The following is a 13,777-nucleotide window of genomic DNA, read 5'->3' on the forward strand; positions in this document are numbered from 1 at the left end:
AATTAGTTGAGCAAATTTAAAAGAGAAAATGCATTACCTCAGGTATTTTGTTTGAAGGGACTGTGTAGCTATCTTTTCTACTAGGGCTAATGTCACCTAAAAGCCTCCCAAGGATCTAGCCCTTCAATAGCATGTCAATTAACTTCACTTGGGCTTCTAGCTGTTGCTTCATAACAGCTTGCTCTTCTCTCAACTCTTGGACCTCTGATGAAGAAGCCCATGTTCGCTTCTTAATCTTGCCAAAGTATTGCTTCTTTGTGACACCGAAGCCAACACCCCTAACACGACCAGGGTGGTCAGGGGTCCCCAATACTCTAGCTAAGATATCCTCATGCTCAAGAAGCTCGCCCTGTGATACTTCTTGAGAGAGGGAATCCTGTGAAAAGTAGAGCTAATTAGTATGCCTTTTAATAATCATTTATTAATTGATAGATAAGAATAACACTTACAATTTTTTTAGCAACCTCTTTCACACGAGGGTTGTCGATCACTCCATCTTTATTTGTTCGTGCCAATGCCCAGAGTCTTTGGCAGGATATGGTAACATCTGATCCCTCAGCCTCAACTTCTTTCTGCTCCATGCCTGCATACCCTAAGCTCCCTGTTATGTAAGGATATTCATTCTTGGCCACTCTCTTCTTATTTTGGGCGCTCAATTCCTTTAATCAATAACAAAAATATCCTGTTAGTACACATAGATATATTCAATAAAAGGCACTAAAATTTAAATTTTAGAAACATAAATACCTTAAATTCCTTCTCGCGCCGAGAGACAACAAAAGCATCCCAATCTTCTTGCTTTACTAAAGGCTGTAATAGGGGAGGAACTTGGGCTACAAATTCAGCATTAGGGTCTTTCAAATATTTTTGTGTAATAAAATGTCTGAAAGACCGTAATGCCCTCCCAGCCTTTTGAAGGGCAAAATCCTTCCTGCTCTCGTCTATTTCAAATCCTGACTATAAAATAAAATAAATATGTTAGGTGCATCAATTTAAAATATTATAATAGAATATAACTTAGTCAAATGCAACTTACAGATACAGTCTCCTAAACAATGTCCTTCGTGGCTTGATCAACTTTGTGCCAAGATTTCTACGTGATAGGTACAGTTGTCTTTGCCATAACCCCAATATAACTTATAAACTTTGCAGATTTGATGGCTTGGCCTTTCTTTTTTCACTGCACTGATATTTTTTTCCCTACTGCTCTTGTTTTTGTGACTTCTTCTATTATTGTTAGGCCTCGCTGGATATTGCAATATTCCTGTTCCAATTTTTTTTTTGTGACAACGGAGCATCAGTAGAAGTTGTAGCGGGATCTGATGGAGGGATTTCAGTGGACTCAGAATCTGAAGTCATTTACGTGTAACATAATAAAATTTCAAAATTAATCAACCATGATTAATTCAAAAAATTAATCAACCATGATTAATTCAAATATAATTGACTATATTAATTCAAACATGAAACAAAAATGGCATAATTAATTCAATGGTTACATGTTCAAGTTGCTCTTTTTCATTTCCTTGACTTGGGTTTTTTACTTCCCCCTCCTTGAAATATTTTCTTCTTATACTGAAATAATTTACCCCTCTTTGAAATCCAAATGCCTTCATTGTGATCATTTCTCATGTATAGAGCTTCATCAACAGTGTCGTTACTTTGATTTGATGTCCCTTCAATTGGGTCATCTTCAATTGCTACATTTTCATTTATTTTTTCATGTAACATAAGAATAGACCACCCCTTATTAGCAGGGTCAGGGACATAAAACACTTGTTTGGCTTGTTGCGCTAAAATAAAAGGCTCATCCTTATACCCTTCCTTGTTTAAATTGACTTGTACAAAGCCAAATTGGTAATCAAATTTCAAGCCATTTTTTCGATCAATCCACTTGCACCCAAAGACTGGAACTCGAAAGGATATGTAATCTAAATCCCATATATGCTCAATTACACCAAAGTATGACATGTTTGTATAGATAGGATTTTTATCCTTAGTGCTGGAAATATGCATGGAATGAGCTACAAGAGTTACACCACTATTTTGCATTGTGCTCCTATTATCTTGCTCCCTTTTATAAAATGTGTATCCATTGATAAGGTAAGTAGTGTAAGAAATGGCCTGTCTGCTTGGACTGTTAGCTAACCATCTCAATTTGTTACAAACTGAATTGAAATTAACATTTAACTTTTGAAGAATGTGCTCCTTAAACCATCTTGTAAAAGTTTTGTTGTGTTCCCTAGCATACCAAATTTCTAATTTATTGAGATTGTCCCTCCTAAGTTCAGCTATATGCTTGTTTACATACTCTTCAATCTCTTCAATGTTGTGCAACACATATAAGCGGGCTTGCTCCCACTGTATACTTGACATAATAATGACTTTGTTTCCCATGATCCCCTCTCCACTTATTCTACCCATATGTCAAGACATTAGAAGCCCAACATAGCTAATATGACTCAGGTATTCAGTACAAAAGTCAACAGCCTCTTCACAAATATACCGTTCAACAATACAACCCTCCGGTCGACTTCGATTTTTCACATAGCCTTTCAAAATCTTCATATAGCGCTCAATAGGATACATCCATCTTAAATAAGCAGGCCTGCACATTTAAACCTCCCTAACTAAGTGAACAGTTAGGTGGATCAAAATATCAAAGAATGCCGGTGGAAAATACATCTCAAGCTCACACAGTGTTAATACAATTCGAGCTTGCAACCTTGGCAACTTATGTGGGTTAATCACTTTATTGTAAATGGACTTGAAAAACAAACATAACTTAGTGATCATCCCTCATACTTTATGGGGTAAAATTGCACGTATAGCAACTAGAATGAAATCCTCTATTAAAACATGGCAATCGTGAGACTTTAAGCCCTTCAACTTTAAATCTTTCATTGATACAATATTTTTTATGTTTGAAGAGTAACCCTCAGGAACTTTAACTACATTAAGAAACTCACAAAATGCAGTTTTCTCTTTCTTAGATAGCATATAAGCTGCCGGAGGGAGAAAGGTACGGTTCCCCTTATCTTGGGGTGCTAATTCTTCTCTTATTCCTAAAGAGACCATGTCCAACCTTGCTTTTATGCCATCTTTTGTTTTTCCTGACACTTGGAGTAAAGTCCCAATAAGACTCTTGCAGACATTTTTTTCAATATATATGACATCAAGAAAATGCCGAACATCCAAGGTGGTCCAATAAGGGAGTTCAAAGAAAATAGATCTCTTCTTCCATCTGGTTGTCCCAAGGTGCCTTGCAAATGGTTTGCCAAATTCAATATCCAAATCCTTAATCTTCTCAAACAACTCATCACCAGTTAACGGCAAAGGTGTCTTACCTTCTTCTGGATTTCTATTGAATGCTTTTCTCAACCACTGATAATGATGTTCTTGGTGTAAAAACCTACGGTGGCCGAGGTAAACATTCTTCATCCCATGCTGAAGCCTCATAGAATGTGTTCCCTCTTCACAAATAGGGCATCTAAGTTGCCCTTTAATGCTATACCCTGACAGATTGCCACAAGCAAGAAAGTCATTGATTGTACCGAAAAGCATAGCTCTTAAATTAAATATTTCTTCTCTATACCCATCATATACCTCTATACCTGACTCCCACATGATCTTTAAGTCATCAATTAGAGGAGCTAACTATATGTCTATGTCATTCTTAGGTTTCTTAGGTCCCGCAATTAGCATGGACAACATCATATACTTGCGCTTCATACAAATCCATAGAGGAAGGTTATAAATCACCAAAATGACTGGCCAAGTGCTGTGGCTACTACTTTGAATCCCATAAGGATTCATCCCGTCGGTAGACAATGCAAGGCGTAGATTCCTACTCTCTTCCCCAAATTCAGGGTACTCATAATCAATCTTTCTCCATTATGGAGAATCAGCAAGATGACGAAGCATGCCATCTTTTATCCTTTCATCCGCATGCCATGTTAAGTTTTTCACAATTTCTGCACTGCTATACATGCGTCTAAATCTAGGCACGATTGGAAAATACCATAGTGCCTTCACGAGACTTGATCCGTTCTGCTTGTAGCGTGAGGCATTACACTTCAGACACTCGGTTAACGACGTATATTCATTCCGAAATAAAAGGCAATCATTAGGGCACGAGTGTATCTTTTCATAACTCATGCCAATTAATCGTAATACTTGTTTTGCATCATATGTTCGACAAGGAAGCTCATTTTCCTTAGGAAGTAATTCTACTTTCAAATACCCAAGCAACTCAGTAAAGCTTGCATCACTCCATCTATGTTTTGCCTTCATGTTGTACAATTTTAACACTGCTAACAACTTTGATGCACTACAACCAGCATACAATAGTGTCTCCACATCACTTTTCAACTTCTCAAACATTTCCGGATAATCCTCGAGGTCCTCTTCAACTGCTTTGGCCATCTGTTCAAGATAATCTTCCTCAAGTGTGCATGTGTCAAAATCATTAGGAGATGATGCACAGCTTTCACTATGCTTCTGGCTGCAACCAATATCATCTCTTGTCTCTCCATGCATTGTCCAACACTTGTAACTTTGATCCATCCCATTAATCACTAGGTGTTCTTCACAAGTATCTAGACTAACCCACTTCACAAGACCACACTTTAAACATGGGCAAACAATCCTAGTAGGATCCTCCGTAAGCTTAACAAAATTTGCCACCCCATCCCAATATTCCTTGGATAGACGATTGACAGACATCCATTCCTTATCCATAATTCCTAGAAAGATTAAGAGGGAAATATGATTAGTGACTTTGACTACTCCTAAATAGTAGCAGAATTAGATATAAAGATCAATTAGTCAATAAGTCACTAACCACATGTTTGCACATTCCCTCTTTAATCTTGTTTGAAACTAATAATTATATTTTAATGCTAGCCATTGAAATAATTTTGGCAGCATAACAACTTAAAAAAGAGAGTTTTTCAGGCCTTATCCCCTCTTCCTATTAATCTAAATGACAACAACAATAGCATCCACAACAACAAACACATAAAGTTATATTCAAGAATAATTTTAAAAAAATTAATAGTATATATAACGGCTTAAAATGAGTATTACCAGGTCTTTATGCCTTTAAAAAAATCAAGTTATCCATAATGAGATTATATATGATCCAACAACAATAATAACAACATTAATAAGAAATTCAATTTTAATTAAAATCATATTAAACCACATCAAACACTATATAAATATCAATTTAAAATATCAAAAATATTAAAAACAAGGTAATTAGGTGGTATACTATTTTCATATCCTTAATGAATCTCCTCATATCAACAAAATAATTGGATGATCCCTTAATTCAATAACTAAGTAACCAAAAACTCAAAACTTCAAACACTCACTGGGAAGAACAACAATGCAGATCAAAATAAATAACACAAAAATTATTTATTATGTATGAAAATCAAAATCAACAACCCATACATTCAAAATGAAGATTAATGATTGGGAAAGCAAGAACCTACCTCAACAAGAAGAGGGAACACCGACTGTGCAGAAAAATAGAGACGAGAGTCTATTGCAGAGTGATAGAGATCAAGAATCCAAACGAACGAGTGCCCACGAGACTTATGGAGGCCGAGAATCAAAAATCCCTCAAGAATCGAGACCGAAAATGTATTTTTTGGCAGTTAGAGTGACGAAAAATGGGTTTCGGTTTGTTTCTGAAGACGAAGGATTTACGGAAATGGAGAGCGAAAAAGAAATCTAGAGGAAATTTAAATGATAATACTTGACGGTTATTTCATAATAACCGTCAAGTATTACATATATGATGCTTTTTTAAAACAATCGTCAAGTATATGGCAGACAAACTTGACAGTTATTTCAAAACAAGCGTCAAGTATGTAAAAAAATTTAATTTTTTTTCTACTATTAATTTGACGTTTGTTTATTGAAGACCGACGTGTAAATTTTAGCTTTATATGACGGTTATTTATAAAAAAATGTCAAATATATATACTTGACGGTTATCTTTAAATAACTGTCAAGTATTTACTTAAATATTTGACGCTTATTTCGTAAAAACCGTCAAATATTCTCCACCTTTTTTATTTGTCATTTTTTTCAAATAAATGTCAATTATAGGGCATCAATTATACACCTTTCTGTAGTAGTGATGCTTCTGTAAGAGCATCCTAGAATATGCAAGCAAATAGAAATCAATATAGTTAAAAAATTTCAATCATATGATTAAGATATTGACTGTAAAGATACATACAATTTTCTCAGTCACTTCTCTAGCCTCTGGGAAAATAAACTCTCCTTTTTTATTCATCCATCCTCTCTCCATGCTTGAGCACGATTAACAGGAGATGGAGGAGAAACATCTTCAATATTATCAACCCCTGCCGCTTGTCTTTTAGCTTCCCACTTTTCTTGAGTCATTATATCATAAATATATGCATACCCTTCCCGAGACATCGTATGGTTGTATACATTTTTCTTTCGATGCTCTTGCCCTTTTTGACTTTTTTACTATTAACAAATAATGAAAAGCATTAGTTAGAAATGAATTTCTACTAATACTAAACAAATTATCATATTCTTGTTTCACTTACCAAAAATTTGGGATCGTGTCTACTATGAACAAATTTCATCCACATGTCATAATCAATGAATGGATATTTCTCCCAAGGTTTTTCCATGTTGACATCATTATCACTATTATCATTTTCATTGCAACTCTTAGGAAACACATATTTTCTAATAAGTTTGGACTTAAAGTCCCTCCATCGGTCCATAGCATACTTTAGCCACTTGTCCTTTAAAAATAGAGTTTCCTTAATATCATAAGTAATCTACAAAATAACACACATTAACAAAGAATTTAGTAACAACATAAATGTCAAAATAAAAAGTAGATATGACATATAACAATTAGAAATACCAGTATAGATTCCCAAACATCATTTCTATCACTTTCATTTACATCATCCCACTTTTCCTCTAAGATGCTGATTTTTTGACATGCTACCAAACCCACAAAACTCTTAAAAATGTTTCCTTTCTTCTTATCAATTGGTTGGCCTTTGTCATCAAAATTAAGTTGAATTTTTTCATGTATTTGGGCCAACTTAGTAAGTCGTGTGGTCCCTCTTTTACCTCTTTTAGAACTTGATTTGTCGGTGACAAGATTCTCCATATTTTTCCTAAAACAAATAAGATAAATAAAGTTAGTAGTAAAAAAATATAATAACATATCACATAAGATATCCTCTATTTGATCACCAAAATTCATATCATCATTTTCAACTTGTGGCATACCACGTTTTCTAGATTCACTATGCAATACCCACTGTCTATATGCTTTGTATAACCCAAAACAAATTAGGTGATCCTTAATCTCTACAGGACTTTGTCGCAACCCATTCAAGCGTTTAACACAAGGACAATAAAATAATCCTTTATTACTAAGAACATTATTCTTTGCAAATTCCAAAAAGTGATCTACTCCCATCTCATATTCATCACTTGCTCGTAAAGCATCTATCCAACTATGGTTCATCATTACCTATTTCAAATTTCAACAAATAATTTATAATTTGAAATTTAAAAAAATTTCAACGGCATAACAGTTCACAAAGCGAGATTTCTCGAGCACTAAACCCCTCAATTTGTTCAATTTAACCTCTCAATTGAATTTTCAAAATTATCAACTCTAATCAACAACCAATTCAGCTATTACATACAACCGTCAAATGATAATCTAATTTACTTTTGTAGAGCTAAAAGGATAATTGAAATACATTGTTCTATTTAACCTTTCCAAAACACCAATTTGAACAAAATTAAGCAAATTTTAATGATTAAATTCAACTAAATTGTCAATAATTATTAACTCTAATAAACAACCAATTCAAACTATCACATACAGCCATCAAAGAACATTTTAATTAATTTATGATAGTAGGTGTTTAAAAATTATTAAGAAACAAACAAAAAATAGTAAAAGGAACAAAAAAAAAACAAAATTAAAATCAGCAAAAAAATTAATTTTGTGAAGCATAAAAAGCTAATTAAAAAATTAAAAAACTTGAAAATTGAGATGTGCAGGGGCAAGGGAAGGAAACACGATGAAAGTGGTGCTTAAAAATAGGTGTTTAAAAATTATCAAAAAACAAACTAAAAAAATTGTAAAAAAGAACAAGAAAATAAAAAAAATAATTTTGTAAAGCATAAAAAGCTAATTAAAATTTTTTAAAAAAACCTGAAAGTTGAGATGTGCTAGGAGCAAGAGAAGCTGAACCGAAGGCGACGGCGACGGCGGCGGCGAGCTAGGGGCGCAGAAGCTGAAGGTGGCGGCAAGCTGTGGGATAAGGCGAGCTGGAGCTGTGGGCACTCCTCAAGCTATGGGAGCTACAAGCTAAGGGGGAATGAGGAAGCGAGCTGCAAGCTAAGGGGGAATGAGTGAGCTTGAGGATGAGCTATGGAGAAGACGAGCTATAGGCGACTGTGATGGCTGGAGCTGTGGGGGAGAGTGACGGCACGAGCTGAGAAATCACGAGCTAAGGGATTAAGTCTTTTAGTAGCATTAACGGCGACAGTTAACCCACCACCTGTCGTCATAAATGTGTCTCATTTTCAGACAAATTTATGGCGACAGTTCACAGGGCAACTGTCCCCATAAACCATGTTTTTTTAAAAAAACAATTATTTTAAGACACTTTTAATGTGCCTTAAAATAAAATATTATTTTATGTGTCTAAATTAAGACACATTAAATGTGTCTTAATTCAGACACATTAAATGCGTCCTAAAATAAAATATTATTTAAAAATATTATTTTATTTTAAAAAAAGATTTTATTTTAATTAATTAGTAATAGAGACAAATGCCTCGAGGTCTGTCGCAATAAATATGTCTTTAACAAGACATATTTAATGGCGACGGATTCCCAGGGGACTGTCACCATAAATTTTTTTTTAAAGATGTATCTTTGGTGACATCTTTGGCGACAGTCCCGAGGGCGCCTGTCACCAAATGTACATTTTAAATTTTAAAATGTCTGAATTCAGACGTAAATAAATAAAATATATAAAATTAATTTAATTTAATTATTTTAAGATTTATTTTATTTTTTCTTCTATTTTTAATATGCTCGATTTTTGGCAAATTTTAATTTTAATTTTAAAAAATATATTAATTATTCAATGTTATTAAATAAAATTTGTTAATATTTTTTTATCTAGACACAATTAATTTAACTTAGATCTTACATTATTTATTACGAATATAATAAATAATTTTTATTTATTATAATAGTCTCTAAATAAAATTCATTTAATATTTTTTATTTTAGATACAATTAATTTATCTTCAATATTACATAATTAATTATGAATATAATAAATAATTTCGATGAAGTATAATTATCTTCTAAATAAAGTTATTTTAATATTTTTTAATTTAGAAAAAATTAATTTGCCTTAAATATTAATTTATTATTAATAAATAATATAATTAATAATTGATTTCAATTATAATTATTTTGTAAATGAATTACATTTATGTAATAAACATTTAAGTAATAATTTATTTTAATTATTTAATTTAAATATTTGTCATAAGCATTTATGGTGACAGTTTATCATAGAACTATCGCCGTAAATGATCTATTTTTCAAGTTAATTATCAATAAGCCATTATCTCATGTATTACCACTATTTTTTTATGAACTGTGGTAAAAAATATGTCGTTAAATTGCTATTTTACACTAGTGAATTCAGAGATTTCACATCAATGGCACAACTAAGCTGGTCCTAACTCTTTTTCCCTACCTTTCTCACTACTGTAACCTGTAAAAATATAACCATGGGGTTGAGATAATAATCTTAGTAATAGAATAACTCTCTACTATTGACTATCACATGTAACTATAAGCAAGTATTATATAATATACAATTAAACACAACATTTAGCACAAATTTCACTTTAAATCACCTTTATATCGTTTCACCTTTTCCAAAACTATATTCACCACAATTCACCACTTATAAAAATAGCATGATCACTACCAATTGAACCTTTAAATCACCCCGACTTGAAACCATAGGTTTGCCTTGGACTAATATACATACTCATTAGCCCTTAGCACACCTTCAGTAGTATAATCACCCGACCAAAGGTGTTTTATTTTACTTCTAGACTATAGTTTCTCCCATTACACACAATGGAGTGTCGTTGACTCCAACACCAGATCACATCAATACTAAAGAGTCTAAATCTTTAAGACCACACCTTAATTGGCACGTAAGGAGATAATCTCCAACTCCGCATCTCAATAAGCACTAAGGAGATACAATTCTCTAGCACCGCACCTTGTCGAGCACTAAGGAGAATATGCCATATGATTTTTCACTATTACTCCCTATGAGTGAACTCCTACCCTTATGATTATGCTTTCATATAAATCACATTTTCCCACATACATATAAAACCATCTATAAACACATGTACACACATATTTATCCATAAAGCATGCAACTCATGAATTCAATTCTTTAGAAATTCATTTCATGCTCTAAACATGTATTTGGAAAATATACTTACTTTAAAACATTTCCATGCAATAATACTCATACTCCTAAACAGTTATAGTAGATAATCAACTAGATAAAGTTATTTAGCTATCTCAACTCTTCTATCACAAAAAAGGTTACCTGTGGATTTTCTCAACCACTAACAATTCACTACACTCTTCTCTTCTTACTTTACATATGAGATAAGCCAATCTACATACAATTGGTACCATTAGTCAATTAATCAAATTGACTAAAGGCACATAAATATTACTTAAAGCTACATTTAGCCATTCATCCCTTTCCATTAGCCAGTCTAGGACCAATGTCCCTCAAACACCACTTTCTATCACTTTACATGATTCTATTTTTCCTCTACTCCATTTCCACCTCATTTCTCTTTAAATTAAGGCCAAATTTGAGCCTGTAGTTTCAAAGCTCTATCATTTAGCCCAAATCAGTCACAAAAGTTTAATTTAACTTTCAAGAACCTTTTTATTTCTACAGGGTAAAAAACCAATCCCTTAAATTTTTCCGATTTAATTTCTCTATAACTTATACTAAGAGAAATTATAGTAGAATCGAAGGTAAGAGCTATACGAGACTTACCCAATAAGCTATCGATCAAAATTGCCTTTCAATCTCCAATGAACGCTTGCCCTAGTAGACCTCTACTCTTTTCTTTTCTCCTTTCATTCTTTACTCCCTTTTTTCTCCTCAACCACGAGTTGATGCACGATTAAATCAGTAGATTTTTGTGCCATGCACTATGGCACAGGCAGCATTAGCTGTAATGTATGGCACAGTGAGGAAAATTGTCACCATGCTCACATGCTTAATTTTGAGACGTGGTTCTTCCACTCATGTCTACTCATTAAAACACCCCAAGGACTCAAATTATAAAATAATCCTCCAAATTTCTACTCATTTACTAATTACTAATTCACCTTCAATAGTGACAAATTATAGGATTAGAAAACTAGGAGGTTATATGGTCTATTTCAAAATTTGTGTATTCTGTAAAGACTTCAGTTGAAGCAATTGAGTCTATATCTTCTTGTTTAGAAAAAACCTAGTCAAATACATCATTTTTCATAGAAGCAATTGTTCTGGAGGAGTTTAAGGGACCTTCAATCCCTTTGAGGTTTTCATTTGTTGCTGGTGGTTTAATCTTTAGTCGACAGGAGTTGGTGTTTTTATAAGCTTGTTATCATTGGAAGAGTCTTGGATAAGAACTATTTGATTGCTCCTTGAAGTAGAAACCTCTTGATTATATATGTAACTCAAATTGGTGTGATTTCCCTAACTAGAGGTATATGTATTTCCATATGGCTTAGATTGACCTCTTCCTCCTTGTTATGGGTGATTGTATGGCCTTTGTTGTTGATAAACAGTAGCAACATCTTCCCTTTCATAGGCATGCATGTAATTCGAAGTAATGTGCATGGTTGAGTGGCAAATGGCACAACTTGGAGCTACCAATACTCTTGACATAGAAGCCACTTAAGGTTGTTTAGAGGTGGCAAGAGACATCTTAAGGAAATCTAATTGAGAGTAAATGTCATCTAGTTGAGCACTAGAAATTGAAGCTTGATAGACCCCATTCATACCTCTTGTGTTCTCCCTTGTGTTGTATTGTTGATTATTATTGGTCATCTTTTCCACCAATTCCCAAGCTTCATTAGGAGGAAAATCAAGTAAAGACCCATTAGCAGCTGAATATATAGTCTCTATATCATGAACTGAGAGTCCAACATGAAAATACTCAATGAGAAACTCTTTGCCAACTGAAAGGTATAGACATCTTGCTAAACCTCATCCAATACTCATATAAGGATTCTTGAGGAAATTGTTGAATTCCCATTATTTGCTTCTTCAATTGAGAGTATTTAGTTGCTAGAAAATATTTTTCCAAGAAACAATACTTCATTTCAGCCCATGAATTGATTGTCTCAGTGACCAAAGTATTAAACCAAGTGATTGCCTTATCTTCCAAAGTGAAGTAAAAGACCTTCAACATCAAATTCTCCAAACTAGCTGTAGGTGGCTTCATTGTAACACAAACTCTCCCAAGAATTTGGAGATATTTATTGGGATCTTCACCTACAAGTCCATGAAATTTTGGTAAGGCATTGATTAGAGAAGGCTTAATTTCATAGTTAACATTTTTTTACAAGTTCACATTTAAGCCACATGCTCTAAATGCATCCTTAGGCGCAACCATCTCCCTAATGCTTCTTTTAATGGGAATGTCTTCCTCATGATTATGCACATGTCCACTACTATTTGCATCATTGTTTGCCATACTTTCTAAAACAAAAGATTTATCAATGAAATAAATGGAGGAAGAATTAATGATATCCAAGGATTGCATTTTAAAGTCAAGGAATTCTTTTTCAATTTTCAAACAAGAGTTACAGGAAATGCAATGCTCTAAGATCAGCCAAAAAGACTAACAAAAAACACTTAAAAGGTCAAAAACACAAAAATCACACAAATATGAAAATCTGATAGAACAGAACAAAACAGCAGCAGCAGAATTGTTTTTTTTTTTTTGTTCGGAAATGAAAATGAAGGAATTAGAAAAAACTCAAAACTATAAAAATGAATATAAGATGCAAAATAAAATTTAGAAAGAAAAATCATGCAATTCGGATGAGTAGGGAGTGAGAAATGCTCATTCAAATTTGGTCCACTTTTCTGAATCTGACAGCAAATATCAGTCTAGAGCTAGTGCGTTTGTGAGCTGCACAAAAGCTGAATACCAACTCAAATTCCTCTGAAATTTTTCCCTGAAACAGCTAACATAACAAGGATTATACTGAAAAAATTTCAGCTCAAAATTATCTCAGTTGCTCCCAGAAATTCTCACAACTCAGTGAACAAATCTGGAATTTCAGGACTACTTCCAGAGTACCTTATCAGAACTTTTCAGTCTTTTCACCAAGTTATTGCAAAATCAGAGGATGAACCAAACATACAAATCAAAGCTAACACAATGATGAATGACATGAGACAAGAATCAAGAAAATTGGACAAGTAGAGTGAAAGTTGTGCACACTTAAATTTGACACAAAATTCTGGATTTCTGAGACAGCTATTCCAGAACCTTGCTGTCTTGCAACAGATATACAGAACAGTTCCTGAGTCCGAAATTTTCAGTCTCAACGTGAAATCAAAGCTAAAGATATGTAGCTTTCTAACAAATCAAGTCTCAAGCA

The 13,777-nt window shown here is 33.4% G+C and overlaps 2 protein-coding genes across 6 annotated transcripts; both read right to left on the bottom strand.

The window, feature by feature from the left end:
- Positions 1-68: 68 nt before the first annotated feature.
- Positions 69-5,592, bottom strand: LOC129317813 (uncharacterized). The gene is made up of 5 exons (XM_054962201.1): positions 5,502-5,592; positions 1,037-1,319; positions 748-957; positions 450-659; positions 69-376 (listed from the first exon to the last, which is right to left on the bottom strand). The coding sequence occupies exons 4-5, from the start codon at positions 579-581 to the stop codon at positions 116-118; spliced, it is 393 nt and encodes a 130-aa protein (XP_054818176.1). The 5' UTR covers positions 582-659; positions 748-957; positions 1,037-1,319; positions 5,502-5,592; the 3' UTR covers positions 69-115.
- A 636-nt stretch (positions 5,593-6,228) lies between these two features.
- On the bottom strand, positions 6,229-9,213 carry LOC129317669 (uncharacterized). 5 transcript variants are annotated; one of them, XR_008595017.1, is made up of 4 exons: positions 8,246-9,213; positions 7,141-7,187; positions 6,597-6,836; positions 6,229-6,513 (listed from the first exon to the last, which is right to left on the bottom strand). XR_008595017.1 is itself a non-coding variant. In XM_054962022.1 (3 exons), exons 1-3 carry the CDS (start codon positions 7,544-7,546, stop codon positions 6,511-6,513), a joined length of 864 nt encoding a protein of 287 aa, XP_054817997.1. In that variant the 5' UTR covers positions 7,547-8,239; the 3' UTR covers positions 6,229-6,510. The 5 variants fall into 5 exon arrangements, 2 of the variants coding, with proteins under 2 accessions (XP_054817997.1, XP_054817996.1); XR_008595015.1 differs by having other exon boundaries at positions 6,926-7,187; XR_008595016.1 differs by lacking the exon at positions 6,597-6,836.
- Between the last annotated feature and the right edge of the window lie 4,564 nt (positions 9,214-13,777).

This window comes from Prosopis cineraria, unplaced genomic scaffold (genome assembly GCF_029017545.1).
Source record: "Prosopis cineraria cultivar Desert tree isolate PC_DT_omini unplaced genomic scaffold, ASM2901754v1 PC8, whole genome shotgun sequence".
NCBI lineage: Eukaryota > Viridiplantae > Streptophyta > Magnoliopsida > Fabales > Fabaceae > Prosopis > Prosopis cineraria.

Excerpts from the sequence above, each read along its gene's own strand:
- LOC129317813 (XM_054962201.1), bottom strand. The coding sequence starts at position 581 with ATGGAGCAGAAAGAAGTTGAGGCTGAGGGATCAGATGTTACCATATCC. Across the intron at positions 377-449 it reads AAGAGGTTGCTAAAAAAATT|GATTCCCTCTCTCAAGAAGT; the intron begins GTAAGTGTTATT and ends TACTTTTCACAG.
- LOC129317669 (XM_054962021.1), bottom strand. The coding sequence starts at position 7,546 with ATGATGAACCATAGTTGGATAGATGCTTTACGAGCAAGTGATGAATAT. Across the intron at positions 6,837-6,925 it reads ATGTTTGGGAATCTATACTG|ATTACTTATGATATTAAGGA; the intron begins GTATTTCTAATT and ends GTTATTTTGTAG.